Source organism: Fukomys damarensis, unplaced genomic scaffold (genome assembly GCF_012274545.1).
Source record: "Fukomys damarensis isolate Sample0158 unplaced genomic scaffold, DMR_v1.0_HiC HiC_scaffold_1, whole genome shotgun sequence".
NCBI lineage: Eukaryota > Metazoa > Chordata > Mammalia > Rodentia > Bathyergidae > Fukomys > Fukomys damarensis.
The window spans coordinates 68,499,018-68,513,083 of NW_022900913.1; the positions used below are offsets into that span (position 1 = coordinate 68,499,018).

The 14,066-nt window shown below is 41.5% G+C and overlaps 1 protein-coding gene across 2 annotated transcripts in view; it reads left to right on the forward strand.

Moving 5' to 3' along the window:
• Bmpr1a (bone morphogenetic protein receptor type 1A) overlaps nucleotides 1-13,288 on the forward strand; it is a 55,064-nt gene extending 41,776 nt beyond the window's left edge. For both annotated transcript variants that reach the window (XM_010622582.2, XM_010622581.2), the window contains 8 exons: nucleotides 445-541; nucleotides 689-788; nucleotides 2,300-2,444; nucleotides 6,365-6,557; nucleotides 8,135-8,432; nucleotides 10,385-10,560; nucleotides 11,404-11,534; nucleotides 11,612-13,288. In XM_010622582.2, the coding sequence (XP_010620884.1) occupies nucleotides 445-541; nucleotides 689-788; nucleotides 2,300-2,444; nucleotides 6,365-6,557; nucleotides 8,135-8,432; nucleotides 10,385-10,560; nucleotides 11,404-11,534; nucleotides 11,612-11,737 (1,266 nt within the window). In that variant the 3' untranslated portion in view covers nucleotides 11,738-13,288. The remainder of the gene's footprint in view (nucleotides 1-444; nucleotides 542-688; nucleotides 789-2,299; nucleotides 2,445-6,364; nucleotides 6,558-8,134; nucleotides 8,433-10,384; nucleotides 10,561-11,403; nucleotides 11,535-11,611) is intronic.
• The last annotated feature ends 778 nt before the right edge of the window (nucleotides 13,289-14,066 follow it).

Sequence of the window (14,066 nt, forward strand, 5' to 3'; positions counted from 1 at the left end):
CTCACAGCAATCCTCCTGCCTCAGCCTCCTGAGTACTGATTACAGGCGTGCGCCACCACGCCCGGCTTGATAAAATTTATTACCCCTCTTTTTTAGGAAAAGCCACCATGACTTTAATTACTTTTTTACTAAAGCAATTTGTATAGTAATTTATTAAGATATGCTAATGTTTGTTATGAAAAAATATTTTGAAAGTTTTATTTGCTGGTAATTTAGGTTATAGTCTGGTGTTTTAATATACCATTAACATTTACATTCTCTTTAAGGAAACCCATTTTAACAGTCTCCAAAACAGTGTTTCAACACAAAATTTTAATATTTTTGAAAATTTGAAGATCCTTTTCACTTACTGAATAAGAAATTGTATTTTATTGGTATTTTTAAAAGTTCGTTATCAGTTAATACATGCAACCATTTCCAATTTTACCATTGCTCTTCCTTTAGGATTCTCCAAAAGCCCAGCCTCGCCGGACAATAGAATGTTGTCGGACCAATCTGTGTAACCAGTATTTGCAGCCTACACTGCCCCCTGTCGTTATGGGTAGGTTAGCCGTGGTTCTCTGTTACATATTTATTCTGGTTTTAGCAGTAACCTTTAAGATGCGTGGAATTTAGCACACTGTGTTGTTTTTCCTTTTGATGAATGTGGAAAGATGCTGTTTATTTCATTGTCTACCTCTGTTGGCAGGTCCATTTTTTGATGGCAGCATTCGATGGCTGGTTGTGCTCATTTCCATGGCAGTCTGCATAATTGCTATGATCATCTTCTCAAGCTGTTTTTGTTATAAGTAAGAAAAATACTTTAACTATTAGATATTGACAGTTTTAAAACCATTGGCAGAAAAACCACTGATTGTGTAGGTGATTCAGAAACTGTTAATTTGTATTCTTTGGTAATATCTTCAGTAAAATAAAATAAAATAGAAGAAAATATCTCCTTAAGTTAACTAGACTAATTTTTTAAGAGGAAAAGGGTGTTACTACCAATTAATTAATTGAACACAATTTTATACTTCTGTGTTCCTCCATATTCAGTTTGCTTGTTTGAAATAGTGAACTTTATTATGTCTGAATTTTTGCACCCTGTCCCTAGAAACCAGCTACCTTATATTCTTTAGTAATTAGCAGCTTCAGAAATGTTTACACTCAATCACTTTACAGTTGCCCTAAAGAAGAATAGAGGGGACAGCCCCTACCAGACATCAACTTCAATAATAAACATCGTCATAAAAATGGGGTAATATAGAGAGATCATTGAATTAGGTTAGCAAGTTTGATTTTTTGTTTTTTTGTTTTTTGCACTGGAAATCGAACTCGGGACCTTGTGCTTGCAAGGCAGGTGGCAGAACTACTGAGCTAAATCCCCAGTCCAACAAGTTTTGTATATTACAAAGGTAACATTTCAGATCACTAAGGAGAAAGGTGTCTCATTCAGTAAATGGATTTGAGACTAGGTAGCTACTGATAGATGGGAAAAATGAAATTGGAACAGTTCTTGCACTGAAATAAATTTGAGCAAGATCAGAATTATACATGTATATAATAAAATGAATCTCAGAGTTTGGAAGAATTTTCTGATAACAAAACTTGGAATCAAATAAATATAGTAGGTAGGTAGATAAAATAGTATTAGCTACATAAAAATAAAGCTACATTGTCCCAGCACCCTGGGAAAATGAAGCAGGAGAAGTGCAAGTTCAAGCCTAGCCTTTCACAAAATAAAAAAAAAAAATTTAAGAACTTGGGAAGTAGCTCAGTACAAGAGCCCTAGGTTTAATCCCTAGTACCAACAAAACAAAACTACTATGTGGCGAAAACCAGCACAAACAGCCATATGACAGACTGCAAGTGAAAAGTATGGGCAGCTTGTTCTGCAAAGGGCTGATTTTTGCAAGTATACTTTTTTCAAAATGCAGACATTCATTATTCATTTTAACACAATGCAGTTGTAAACACAGATGAAAACATCTATAGCAGAAAGTATTCATGTACTGCATACCTTTTCTGATACTTTATGTGTGTACAAATATGTAAAACTTGTGTAACAGCTTGGATGATACTTTACATGCCATTTGATGTTTTTTCACTGCCAGTACTACCCCATTAACATCTCAGTCTTCAACTCAGCATGCAGCAGTTACCCTTGTGAGCTCCATTCCTAGTGTATAACACAGGGTGTTTTCTATGACAAGACTGACCTGTGTGTAAATTAGACCTGAAGGAAGGAAGGATGGTGGATATTAGCTCAGAATTGTATGGTTTCAGAATTTTAATATAGATTGTTTCTGCTTTTTAAAAGACACTATTGTAAGAGCATCTCAAACAGACGTCGCTACAATCGTGATTTGGAACAGGACGAAGCTTTTATTCCAGTGGGAGAGTCACTGAAAGACCTTATTGACCAGTCACAGAGCTCTGGGAGTGGATCTGGCCTTCCCTTACTGGTGAGCCAGTGTTTCCTATGAGGACGAATGATGCGGAGATGTGGGAGGCATCCTCCTGGGAAGGCAGGCAGGGTTGTTACTGCAGATTGAGGTGGTTATTGCTCATATGCCAGGCACCATCTCCTTATCTAGAAGGATGCATGCTGAACTGCAAGATGAAATGACTTAGTAAGAAATGTATATAGCTGGGTGTAGTTGTGTGCACCTGTAGTCCCAGCACTCTGGGAGACTGAGGCGGAAGGATGACAAACCCAGGCTAGGCCACTTAGCAACCCGAGTTCAATCTCCAGTACCCCCCAAAAAAAAGTGAGCCAAGAAAAATAAAATAGGTAAGTAAGATAGGGCTCAAAGTAAGAAAGAAGTGTGTGTATAGAGGGCAAGAAGGCTAGATTAGGCCAGGCTTATCAGTGCATGCCTGTGATCCCAGCCTTTGGGAGGCTGAGCGCACAAGGATTGCTGTGAGCTCGATGCCAGCCTGAACTACATAGTGAGACCCCCATCTTAAAAAAATAAAAGAAGGTTAGGTTATAGAGTCTTATGTAAGTGTAAGAGTTAGTCACAAGTTTTGCTCTACGCATTTTAGTTTCTCTCTCTCTCTCTCTCTCTCTCTCTCTCTCTCTCTCTCTCTCTCTATATATATATATATATATATGTATATATACATACTCCAGGGATCGAACTTGGGACCTTGTGCTGTGAGGCAGGCAGTGGTACCACTGAGCTAAATCCACAGCCCTGCTCTAAGCATTTTAATAGCCAACATGAAGAGGAGTCCGTTGTAAGATTCTTTGCATGTAAGATTTTTCATTGGTTGAGGGAAGCACAACTATTTCAGAAGTAAAGAGGGTTATAAATCTAACAAGTTTATATACATGGAAATAGATTCAGGGGTCAAGAGAACTGCCATAGTAACACTAGTTATCCAAATAGATTTTTAAAAAATAATTATTTAAGTTTATTGGTACAGTTTAGATATACATAATGATCACATTCATCATACAGAACTTGTACCAGATTTTTTTGTTGTTGTTGTTTTTTGAGATAGATTGTCACTATGTAGTTGAGACTGACCCAGATCTCGCATTGTAGCCTAGGCTGGTCTTGAACTCACAAGCGATCCTCCTGCCTCAGTCTCCCGAGCGTGGGATTACAGGCGTGCACCACCACACCCGGCAGTTGTACCAGATTTTTAATCAATTTTATTAGCTAGAAATAAATACATTGACATCCAGTTTAGAACTTCAGGAAAATCCCAAGAATGATATAATAAAGCTAATGCAAGCAATAAGTGAGTTTGTCAGGTTGTAGAATAAAATCATTGTATAAATAATACTGAATTTATACACACTAGCAACAAACTATTGGAAATGGAAATACTCAAGAGGTATTTTACTTTTTCCTTTCTTTCTTTTTTTCTTTTTCTGGTACCAGGCATCGAACTCCAGACCTTTTGCTTGCCAGGGTGATGCCACTGAGCTACATCCCCAACCCACAAAGTGATATTTTAAATGGCATCAGAAACATGAAATATTTAGGAATAGATTTAAGAAAATAGGTTTAAGATCCGCACATTGGAAATTATAAAACATTGTTAAAATTAATACAGTCCTAAATAAGTGAAGATATATATCCTGTTTATGAATCAGAGGGCTCAGTATTATATCTGTAGTTTACTTTAAAGTTGTATGTAGTGTTTGTTTGTTTGCTTTTTAAACAAAGTCAGGCTTTGTAGTTCAGGCTGCCTTGAACTTACCTAGCCATCCTATCCTCCCTCCCTCTGCATCCTCCCCAACAATGCAATTACAGGAGTGTACCACCCCACTGGGAAGTTTCATTTTAATATAAACAAATTTTAAAGAAACTGATAAACTGATTCTCAGATTTTTAAGGAAATACAGAGGAGTTTTTGGCTTGCCATTAGCACAGGGTAGAGCAGCACGGAGTCTGGGAAGGGACACACAGACATGGGTGGATGATTTTTCTTTGTAAACAAAGATACCAAGTGATTCACTAGTGAAAAGATAGTCTCTTCAGCAGATGGCTGGGAGGCTCAAATACCCATTTGCTAAAAGGTGAATCTTGTCCCTTATCTCATGATGTGTACAAAACTAATTTGTAATGGAACAGACACCTAAATGTTAACCCATTTATGTTGAAGAGGGAAGTTGTTTTACTTTTTGTATGAGTTTTATATATGTTACCTAGAAAAGTTCAAGGAATAAGAATTTGAAGAGAACAGTGTAGTATGTTCCATTGTCATGGGTGTTCCAAAAATAGATCACTAGGCATTGAAGGGTTAAATTCTAAAATCTCTAAGAGTATTTTAGAAAATTCCTGTGACCTTGAGTTGAGCAAAGGCATCTTAGCACGCAAAAGGCATGAGCATCATCAAAAATTAAAATTCTTGCTATGCAGAAAATCTGTTAGGAAAGTGAAGAGATAAGCCACAAATGGCAAAGTAGATCTAATGAAGGATTTGTGTGCAGAATATGTCGAGAAATTTATAGCTTAGTCATAAGAGCAGGCACTTTTCAAAGAAGGTGCAGGACTGGCAGATGAGTGCATAAAAAGATGCTCAACAGCATTGGGAACATGAAGATTAAGCACCATGAGACACTGCTCCACCTCCACCCTGGTGCTTCAGATTGACAAATTGAACATATTGACAGCTGACTGGAAAGCTAAGCTTGCTTGCTTGCTTGCTTGATTTATGGTGCTGAGGATTGAACCCAAAGCCTTAGCTGTGAGCTGCATTGCCAGCTCTTCTCTGTTATTTTATGTTGAGATAGGGTCTTGCTAAGTTGCTCAGGCTGGTCTTGGACTCGCTGCTCTCCTGCCTCAGCTTCCCAAAGTGCTGGCTTACAGACATGCCACTGTGTCCAGCCCATGTATGTTCTGTACAGGGACTCAGTTCTCCTGCTAACTACCTGAGAGATACAAAAACACATCTGCACAGAGACCTGACTATGAATGTTCACAGCAGTTGCAGGCATAACAGACATAGAAATAGTCCCCAAAGTCCATCAGCTGATAGATGGATAAAAAAATCAGGATACAATAGAATACGACTCATGAGCAAAAAGAAACCAACTCCTGATATCTGCAGCAGCAGCAGCAGCATGGATTACGTCAAAGCCTTGTGTGCTCCATGAAGGAAGCCAGACAAAAATGGCTGAGTGTTGAATGCATCTCTTTGTCTGACACCCCAGAAAAGGGCAGGTCTGTAGCTACAGAGACCAGGTCAATGATGCCAGGGACCGAGCAGTTTGGGCACTTTTTTCAGGGATGGAAGTGGTCTATATCTTAAATGCAGTGCTGGGGATTGGATGATGTATTTGTCAAAACTTAGTGCAGTGTTCTCAAAAAGGGTGAATTTTACTGTATATAAATAATACCTTAATAGTCTTTAAAAAAAAAAAAAAGATTGCAAAAAGAATCTCTAATAAGTGGTGTCTAAAGTCAATGGGTTTTCATAGACTCTGCCCCGCTCTCCCTGTGGTGCTGGGCATGAAGCTGTGGCCTTGCCCAAGCCAGGCAGGAGCTCAGCACTGCACTACATGGCCTGCGCAACTTGGTGTAGTCGATGCACAGATTGGCAGCTTGTGAGAGGCTGCTTAGGAGACGCTTCCCGGAATAGTGGGAAAGGGCAAGCCCCCCACATAGACACTTTGACAGATCTTTGCTTTGCAGTGCACTTGCTGAGCCAGAGCCCAGGTCTGCCTAGGCTGACTGTTTTTGCAGCCACTACCTGTTCCTGCATGATTTCAGAATACATTGTACATTGTTTCTTCATGTTAAGTATGGTGTGCATTCTAACACTGCAGTTTGGTCAGATGTATTAGTCGTCTTCATGGCATGGACTGTCATACCTCTTTGTCTTTTCACCAAGACCTCAAAACGTTTTATTTTGTTCTGTAAAGGTTCAACGAACTATTGCCAAACAGATTCAGATGGTCCGGCAGGTTGGAAAAGGCCGGTATGGAGAAGTGTGGATGGGTAAATGGCGTGGTGAAAAGGTGGCAGTCAAAGTATTTTTTACCACCGAGGAAGCAAGCTGGTTCCGAGAAACGGAGATCTACCAGACAGTGCTGATGCGCCACGAGAATATACTTGGTGGGTGCCCTTGTGTTGGGGTCAGTATGGTGCCCTGGGTACCTGCTGCATGCATGTGTTTGGTACCCTGCTGGAGAGAATGGATGGTAAGGCTCGTGAAATAGCGAAAGCCACATTTGTACAGATGCTTCAAGCAGTTTTCTAGGGTAATTCTTTAAGTACGCATGCAGTTTGCCTTTTGTAAGCTCAACAGCCAACCTGCAGTCTGTGTGTGTTCTGGGTGTAGTGTATGCCTTTCCCACTTTGTTCCACAGCAGCAGTGATATAGGCATGATGCAGCCAGCAGGGCACATGAGTGGACCTTGTTGCTGGAATTATCTTTTCAGCTGCTATTTCCTGACCCTTTTTCTGGAGAATGCATGGCACTTGCTGTGTGTCTAACCAGGTGCTCACCATACTTTCCCGTTGCTGCTGTGACACATGACCATGAACAGGGTGGCTCACAACAACACAGGGCTATTCTGTCATTGTTACTGGCCAGAGTTCAAGTCGGGTTGTATTCTCTGGAGGTGCAGGAGGATCCTTCCCACTCAGCCTGGCTGCTGTGGCTATGAAAAGTCTAGTTTAGAGATGACGCTCCAGACTCCTGTTGTTACCCGGCTTCCTTCTCTGTGTGCACATTGCCATCTTAAAGGACACCAGTCAGAGAATCGGGGCCGCTCTAATCCTGCTGTGCCCCAGCCTGGTTCCCTTCTGCAAAGACCATGTTTCCAAGCAAGGTCACAGTCATAGGTGTTCAGTGGACAAGACTTTGGGGCAGCACTGTTGAACCCACATGGTGCTCCCTGCCCTTTTTTAAGCTCCTACTTTTCAAAGGGAAAGTGAGAACCTTTTCATGGGAAACTAGAGTCATTTATAGGAAAATGGATGCATATTGAAGCCATACTCTTAAGTGAAAGAAATAGGACTCACTTATGTAAATACTGAATAGTTTTTCTGGTGTGAAAAACTAAAACTGTAAATAAGGTTCAAATTATACAATTGTTAATGTGAATTAGAAAGAAAAGGGGTGAAGGAGTAGGGGAAATGGGAAGGATAGGGGGAAGAAAAGGGAAAAGAAAAAATATGAGAAAAGGAAAATATGGAAACAGTGTTTGTAAATAGGGAAGGATGGAGGGGTGAAGGGAGGGCAGGGGAATGGGGACAAAATAAGAACCAAGATACGTCATACAAAGGTACAAGATCCCAATGCCTAATGTAACTGTACTGGATACCTAAAAGGTACCAATAAACTCAATTAAAAAAATATTTTTTAAAAAGTGAGAACCTTTTCCACTAGAGACTCATATAGATTGATGACATTCTGCAGATTACTTCATAATAGTTACTCTTTTTCTTGGTCATGCATATCATGATTATTGTTTAGATTATTACAAGTCTATTGCAGAAGTATAATATATGTGATAGAAATAAAGTTTTTAGTAATACATTTAAGAGATCTTGCTGGGCAAAATTAAAATTATTCCTATCTGCATGTCACATGTCGAGTGCTGTCAGTGCCCTGCTCACTCTTGACTCACTCAAGACCCTCCTGCACCTCTGGTGAAAACTGACCTTTTTTACTCATTACTACACAGGATTCATAGCTGCAGACATTAAAGGCACAGGTTCCTGGACACAGCTCTATTTGATCACTGATTACCACGAAAATGGGTCTCTGTACGACTTCCTGAAGTGCGCTACGCTAGACACCAGAGCCCTGCTCAAGTTGGCTTATTCTGCTGCCTGTGGTCTGTGCCACCTCCACACAGAGATTTATGGCACCCAAGGGAAGCCTGCAATTGCGCATCGTGACCTCAAGAGCAAGAACATCCTCATCAAGAAAAATGGGAGTTGCTGTATTGCTGACCTGGGCCTTGCTGTTAAATTCAACAGGTGACATTTCTTTGCCCCACTGTTTTGAAATTATTTTAATTTCTGAAAGATATCTGCCTACCTGGTACAGGAGCACAACTGTAATCCTAACTACTCAGGAGGGTGAGGCAGGAGTATTACACATGTGAAGCCAGCCTGGATGACTTAGCGAGACCCTGTGTCAAAATGAAAAATAAAGAGGACTGGGGACAAAGCCTGCTGGTAATTCACACTGGGTTTGATCTCCAGTAATACATGTGCACACGTGCATGTACACACAAAGGGCCCATTTGCATTTAGGACATTCTCAAAATTTGTAAGTGCTCATTACACAGTGATATAAACACATGATTAGGGTTTTGGAGTTTTCTTTATACAAATCACATCCTACTCTACATAATTCTTTAATTCCTACTTTTTATTTTCATAGACAATCCTTCTATGTCACTTTGTGTAGAGTTACCTCTTGCTTGCTTTTGTTTTCTTTTGGCAGAACTGGGGATTGAACCCAGGCCCTAGTACGGGCTAGGCAAGTGCTCTGCCCCTGAACTATACCTCAGCCCTTTTCAAATTCTGTTTTAAGACCGAGTCTCACTAAAATGCCCAGTCTGGCTTCAAAGTTGGGATTCTCCTGACTCAGCCTCCCAAGTAGCTGGTATTAGGGACTTGCACTACCATACCTGACTGACTTCATTCTTTTTAACAGATAACAAAGTTTTCAGTAATACAGATATACTTTAAGTTGCTACAGATAACCCATCTAATGGACATTATGGTTGCCTCTTGTGTATCTATTACTAAAAAACATTATAGTGAACATTATAGGTTTTTTATATTTAAATTACTCCATTTAAGATAAACACCAATATTATAATGAGCATTATTGTATTTGTACATATATTATATCCTTGAGCACTTGTGCAGAATTTTCTCGAGATAGAACCCTAGAGAAGGGGTTTCTGAGTCAGTTTGCATGTACGAAGTTGTGGTCCACTGCTGATCACCCCTTTGGGAAGTGTGCATTGGGTGGGTCACACTCTTATAATAGGACAGAGCAGTGCCATTTCTCCACTGTCACTTGAGAATAGTCAATTTTGTAAAAAACTGTTAGAATGAGAAAAATTTGGGAGTCATGGAAGCCATTTCAAAGTGGTTCTTGAATGCAGTGCTGTAGGGTTAGCTTCACATTTCAGAATTCATTTCCGGCCACAATCTGAAGCACTTGTCTATAAACAGCTCTGAATGTCTGTCTGCACCCTCCCTGCCGTCACAGTGCTGAGTCAATGCAGGGCTATGGGCATCAGGTGCTGGGTAATTAAGCACAGCACTCAGTGGGTCTGTGCCTGAGAGGAAAACATGGCTGAGTACGCCTGTCTTCATGCTAAAACTCTGTCCTAAAATTCAGAAACTAGTAAACAAATAGCTCTGATTGTCAGTATGTTGTAGAAACACTACTCATAGCAGGACTAGTTGGCTCTGAAGAATAAAATGTAGTCCTGTGTCTCAAAGACTGAACATACCCTGTGAGATGATAAAAACAAGTGATTCCTCTCTCCATTTATTTTCACATTCACTCTTCTTGGATATGGTTATCTGCACTTTCTTCTATTTGGTGCTGCCTTCTTTCTTAGGCCCTGGTCTTCCTTGGGAACAGGCCCTGTTCTGTCCTAACGCAGGGCCCCCATTGTTTCTGTAAAGCTGGGGTGTGTGGGGCACCTTGTGTTCACCGCTGCCTGGGAAGAGGTCAGGGTCCTGCGCCGTGCTGCTGGCCACGTTCTGTATGTGTGATGTGTGTTTAAGGGCATACTGCTTTCCTCAAAGCCAGAGGTACTCTGTTTCCTAGTACATCTGGCCCCAAGTATTTCTGATAAAGGATTGTATACATACATATACTAAATTTCTATAAAATAGGACAGTATAGCAGATACGCTGTTCCTTGTCTTCACCCTGGACCTTGTCCCTTCCTGTTCCAGTGACACGAATGAAGTCGATGTGCCTTTGAATACCAGAGTGGGTACCAAGCGCTACATGGCTCCAGAGGTGCTAGATGAAAGCCTGAACAAAAATCACTTCCAGCCCTACATCATGGCCGACATTTACAGCTTTGGCCTGATCATCTGGGAGATGGCCCGCCGCTGCGTCACGGGAGGTAGGCTTGGAGCCACATGCTTCCAGTCTCTCCAAGCATCTTCACCCCACAGCGAGTTAGTTCCGTGTGTGGTATGGTGGGGGAAGCTCCATAGTAAAAGAACCAGCACCTTAGCTATGTTGGAGACCTGTCCTCCTTGTGTCCATCCCCAGCAGGATCCAGTCCAGCATCCCGAAGGAGAGCAGTGTTCATGCACACCATATAGTTTGCATAGACTTTTTGGGGACGGTGTGCTGCCTGCTCCACAGGGAAGGTGTCTGTCCTGTCAGGACAGGTTCCGTGTAACTTTCTGAGGAGAACAGGCTCAGGCTGCTGTGTGAGTGCTCTATCTGTGCATCACGGTCACGGTCTCCTGCCAAGCACAATGAGACAAACGAACAGACTGCATGCATCAGTAGGAGTGGCTATGGCTGGGTGTGGTGGTGCACACCTGTAATCCTAGCACTCAGGAAGGTGAGAGCAGGAAGGTTGCCATGAGTTCAGGGTCAGCCCAAACTGCATAGTGAGACCCTGTTTCAAACCCGCCCCCCACCAAAGCAGGAATGGTTATTTAAATAGGTAACTTAGATTAAGGTTGGAATTCAAAAATGAGTGGATTTCTTGTTGCCATCTTTTTTTCTTAAGGAATATTAATATGCCCTCCATCACACTGTAATGGGCTCCCTGGTAGAGGGAGAGGAAATAATGGGACGTAAGAGGGAATTGTGGATTTACTATGCGAGCTCGTCCCCTGGTCCTACTTTTTTCTTCATCATGTAGCAGAGTCAGTTTTTATTGCCAGCTCAGTGAGAGGCCCAGGGGACTTGGCTTCCCTGTGCTCACCATGCTGTGTTCCTTCTGCAGGCATCGTGGAGGAGTACCAGCTGCCATACTACAACATGGTCCCCAGTGACCCATCCTACGAGGACATGCGGGAGGTTGTGTGTGTCAAACGCCTGCGGCCACTGGTGTCCAACCGATGGAACAGTGATGAGGTGAGTGGACTTGGCCCTGGGGCGGTGGAGTGGGTGGCACCAGGGGCTGCTGTTCAACACATGCTCTTCCCTCCCAGTGTCTGCGCGCAGTCCTGAAGCTCATGTCTGAGTGCTGGGCCCACAACCCGGCCTCCAGGCTGACTGCACTGAGGATCAAGAAGACACTTGCCAAGATGGTGGAGTCCCAGGATGTGAAGATCTGACACCTGCACAGGTGGGAGGGGCACGACTGTCTCCAGGGCACTGCGGAACCTGCGTGTGTGCCCCCTCCTCCCTTACCTTCACAGGCTGCTAACGTTGCCCTGCCATGCTCTTCAGGATACCGCTGGGGTTCTGGACCCTGTGTTCTCTCCACACGGACAGCTGTATTCTAAATGTGGTTTTTGATGCCTTTTTAATTGTGTTTTTATGAGCTGCATCAAGACTCCAGTTGTGATTCTTAAGTCTCCAGTTGAACTCTGTGTACTGAATTGCCTATTCCTAAGTGGTGCTTTCTGTGAAAGCCGTAAGAAGCTAACTAACTGAGCAGCAGAGATGGAAAAACACACTTCTGCCTTCTACCTGAGAGATGTAGTCTGTTTGTATTCTGCCTGTGTAAAACAGCCTCTGGATGATGAGTTCCTTGGGCTGCCGCTAAGCTGACAACAGTGTGTCCTGCCTTTCTGGATACTGGTGTGTGTGCTCTCATGTGCCAGGATACCTCTGCTGCCATGGAATTAGAAGAAAAAGAAGATTTACGAGTGCACAGGAAGAGCCTGGTGGCTGGTGGTTTTGTGCTTTAAAAATGCAATATGTGGCCAACATTTGCCAGTTTATCGTAGCCATTTGTCTTGCAAGTGAGGTAGCTTCCCCAGCAACTTTGTCTTTTAACATAATAGTTGCTGTAAGGCCAAAAGAAGTTTAAAGTGTCTGTAAATTTGGACTGGTTGTTTTTTCCTGCTGCCATCCTTTTTCATTTTTTGTGATTATTATTTTGTCATGTAAAGCATCCTCTCCAAAGCTTTCAGTGCCACAAACCATGTTGATAAAGCAACCACTTCTGATTGAAGTGAATTACTGCATCTGGTAGCGATGTAAGTGCCTAAATCATATTCTGCATCCTTTATGCACAGTATCTTTTAAAAGGGAAGTTATTTATGTTGTGCGTGTAATGTGCTTTACTTGCAAACCCCCTCCTTTCCAGCCGAGTTTAGGTATGTTACATACATTCACGCTACAGCTGCCGGCTCATGGAGCCTCATGTCTTGTCCTTGGGGGCAGGAGGTGTAGGTTGAACACATAGGAACTTTCGGAGTAATGAGCAACTTCAGGCAAAGACTTCATTGAGATAGTATCATCTCAGTGGTCCTTTGCTAAAGGATTCTATAATTACAGATTTATGTGTCAGAGCTGATACAAATTGATCCATACTCTTAATATGTTTTAGACATCTAAATCATTTGAGACTTTTTTTTTTTTTTTGGTACCAGAGATTGAACTCTGAACCTTGCACTTGCGAGGCAGGTGGCAGAACCATTGAGCTAAATCCCCAGCCCTCATTTGAGACTTTTTGAGGTTTTGTTTCTGGTCCCTAACTAGTGAAGATGAAGGCAGAGGTGTGTAGAACTCCTGTCTGTGCCAAGTAGCTCTTACTCAAGAAAATGATATCAATTTTATATACAGTAGAGGTCTTGTTATCTGAGGAATACTGAGTCTCCTAAACTTAACTATGCTTCTGTAACACCTTTGAAATGTTTGTCTCTTATTCTCAGCAACAAACTCATGAGGGCATCCAGTGAGACAATACCTTTTGAATATAACAGGAAATCAGTGTGACTGTATCACAACATGACCAAAAAGGTTCGAATTCAACGGGGGAAATCAGAGCATCCATCTATCCATCCATCACCAAAATCTTGACTGTCATTTAAGTCTAAAATTTAAGATATTGTCCTTATACCAGATTTCACAAAGTTGAAGCTTGCCTTAATCATGTGTTTAATAAGTTTCATTTAACATAAAGGTTTAAATCTGCATATTGATAGCATCCACTAATGTGCTCTTCTAGAATGTGGCTCCCTCTCCCTGTGGAGAAGCACAGATATTGTAATCACAATCACTGTGATTTGAGAATACTTGCAAGATCTGATTTACTTCAGGTTAATTTTGATTTATTTTTCCCCTGGTAAACTTTGTCTTGAAAGCAATTTGTCACCTTAATCAAAAAATATGTAAAAAATGCCAATTCATCCTTAGAACTAGTGAGCTCTGTATGTGGAGGCAAAACAGATGACAGAGACAGTATAAATCACTACTATGAGTTTTTAAAATTAACTTGGCCTAGCAAATGACATCAAGAATTAACCTTAGTTTTGGTTAATGAAAACATTTTCTTTATAACATGTTTTTTAAAATGCAAATGCTGGAGCCAGGGATTTAGCTCAGTGGTTCCGCCACCTGCTTTGCAAGCGCAAAGTCCTGAGTTCATTCCTGGTATCAAAAAAAAAAAAAGGAAAAAAGCAAATGCTGCCATATTTATAATTTTTAGATTTT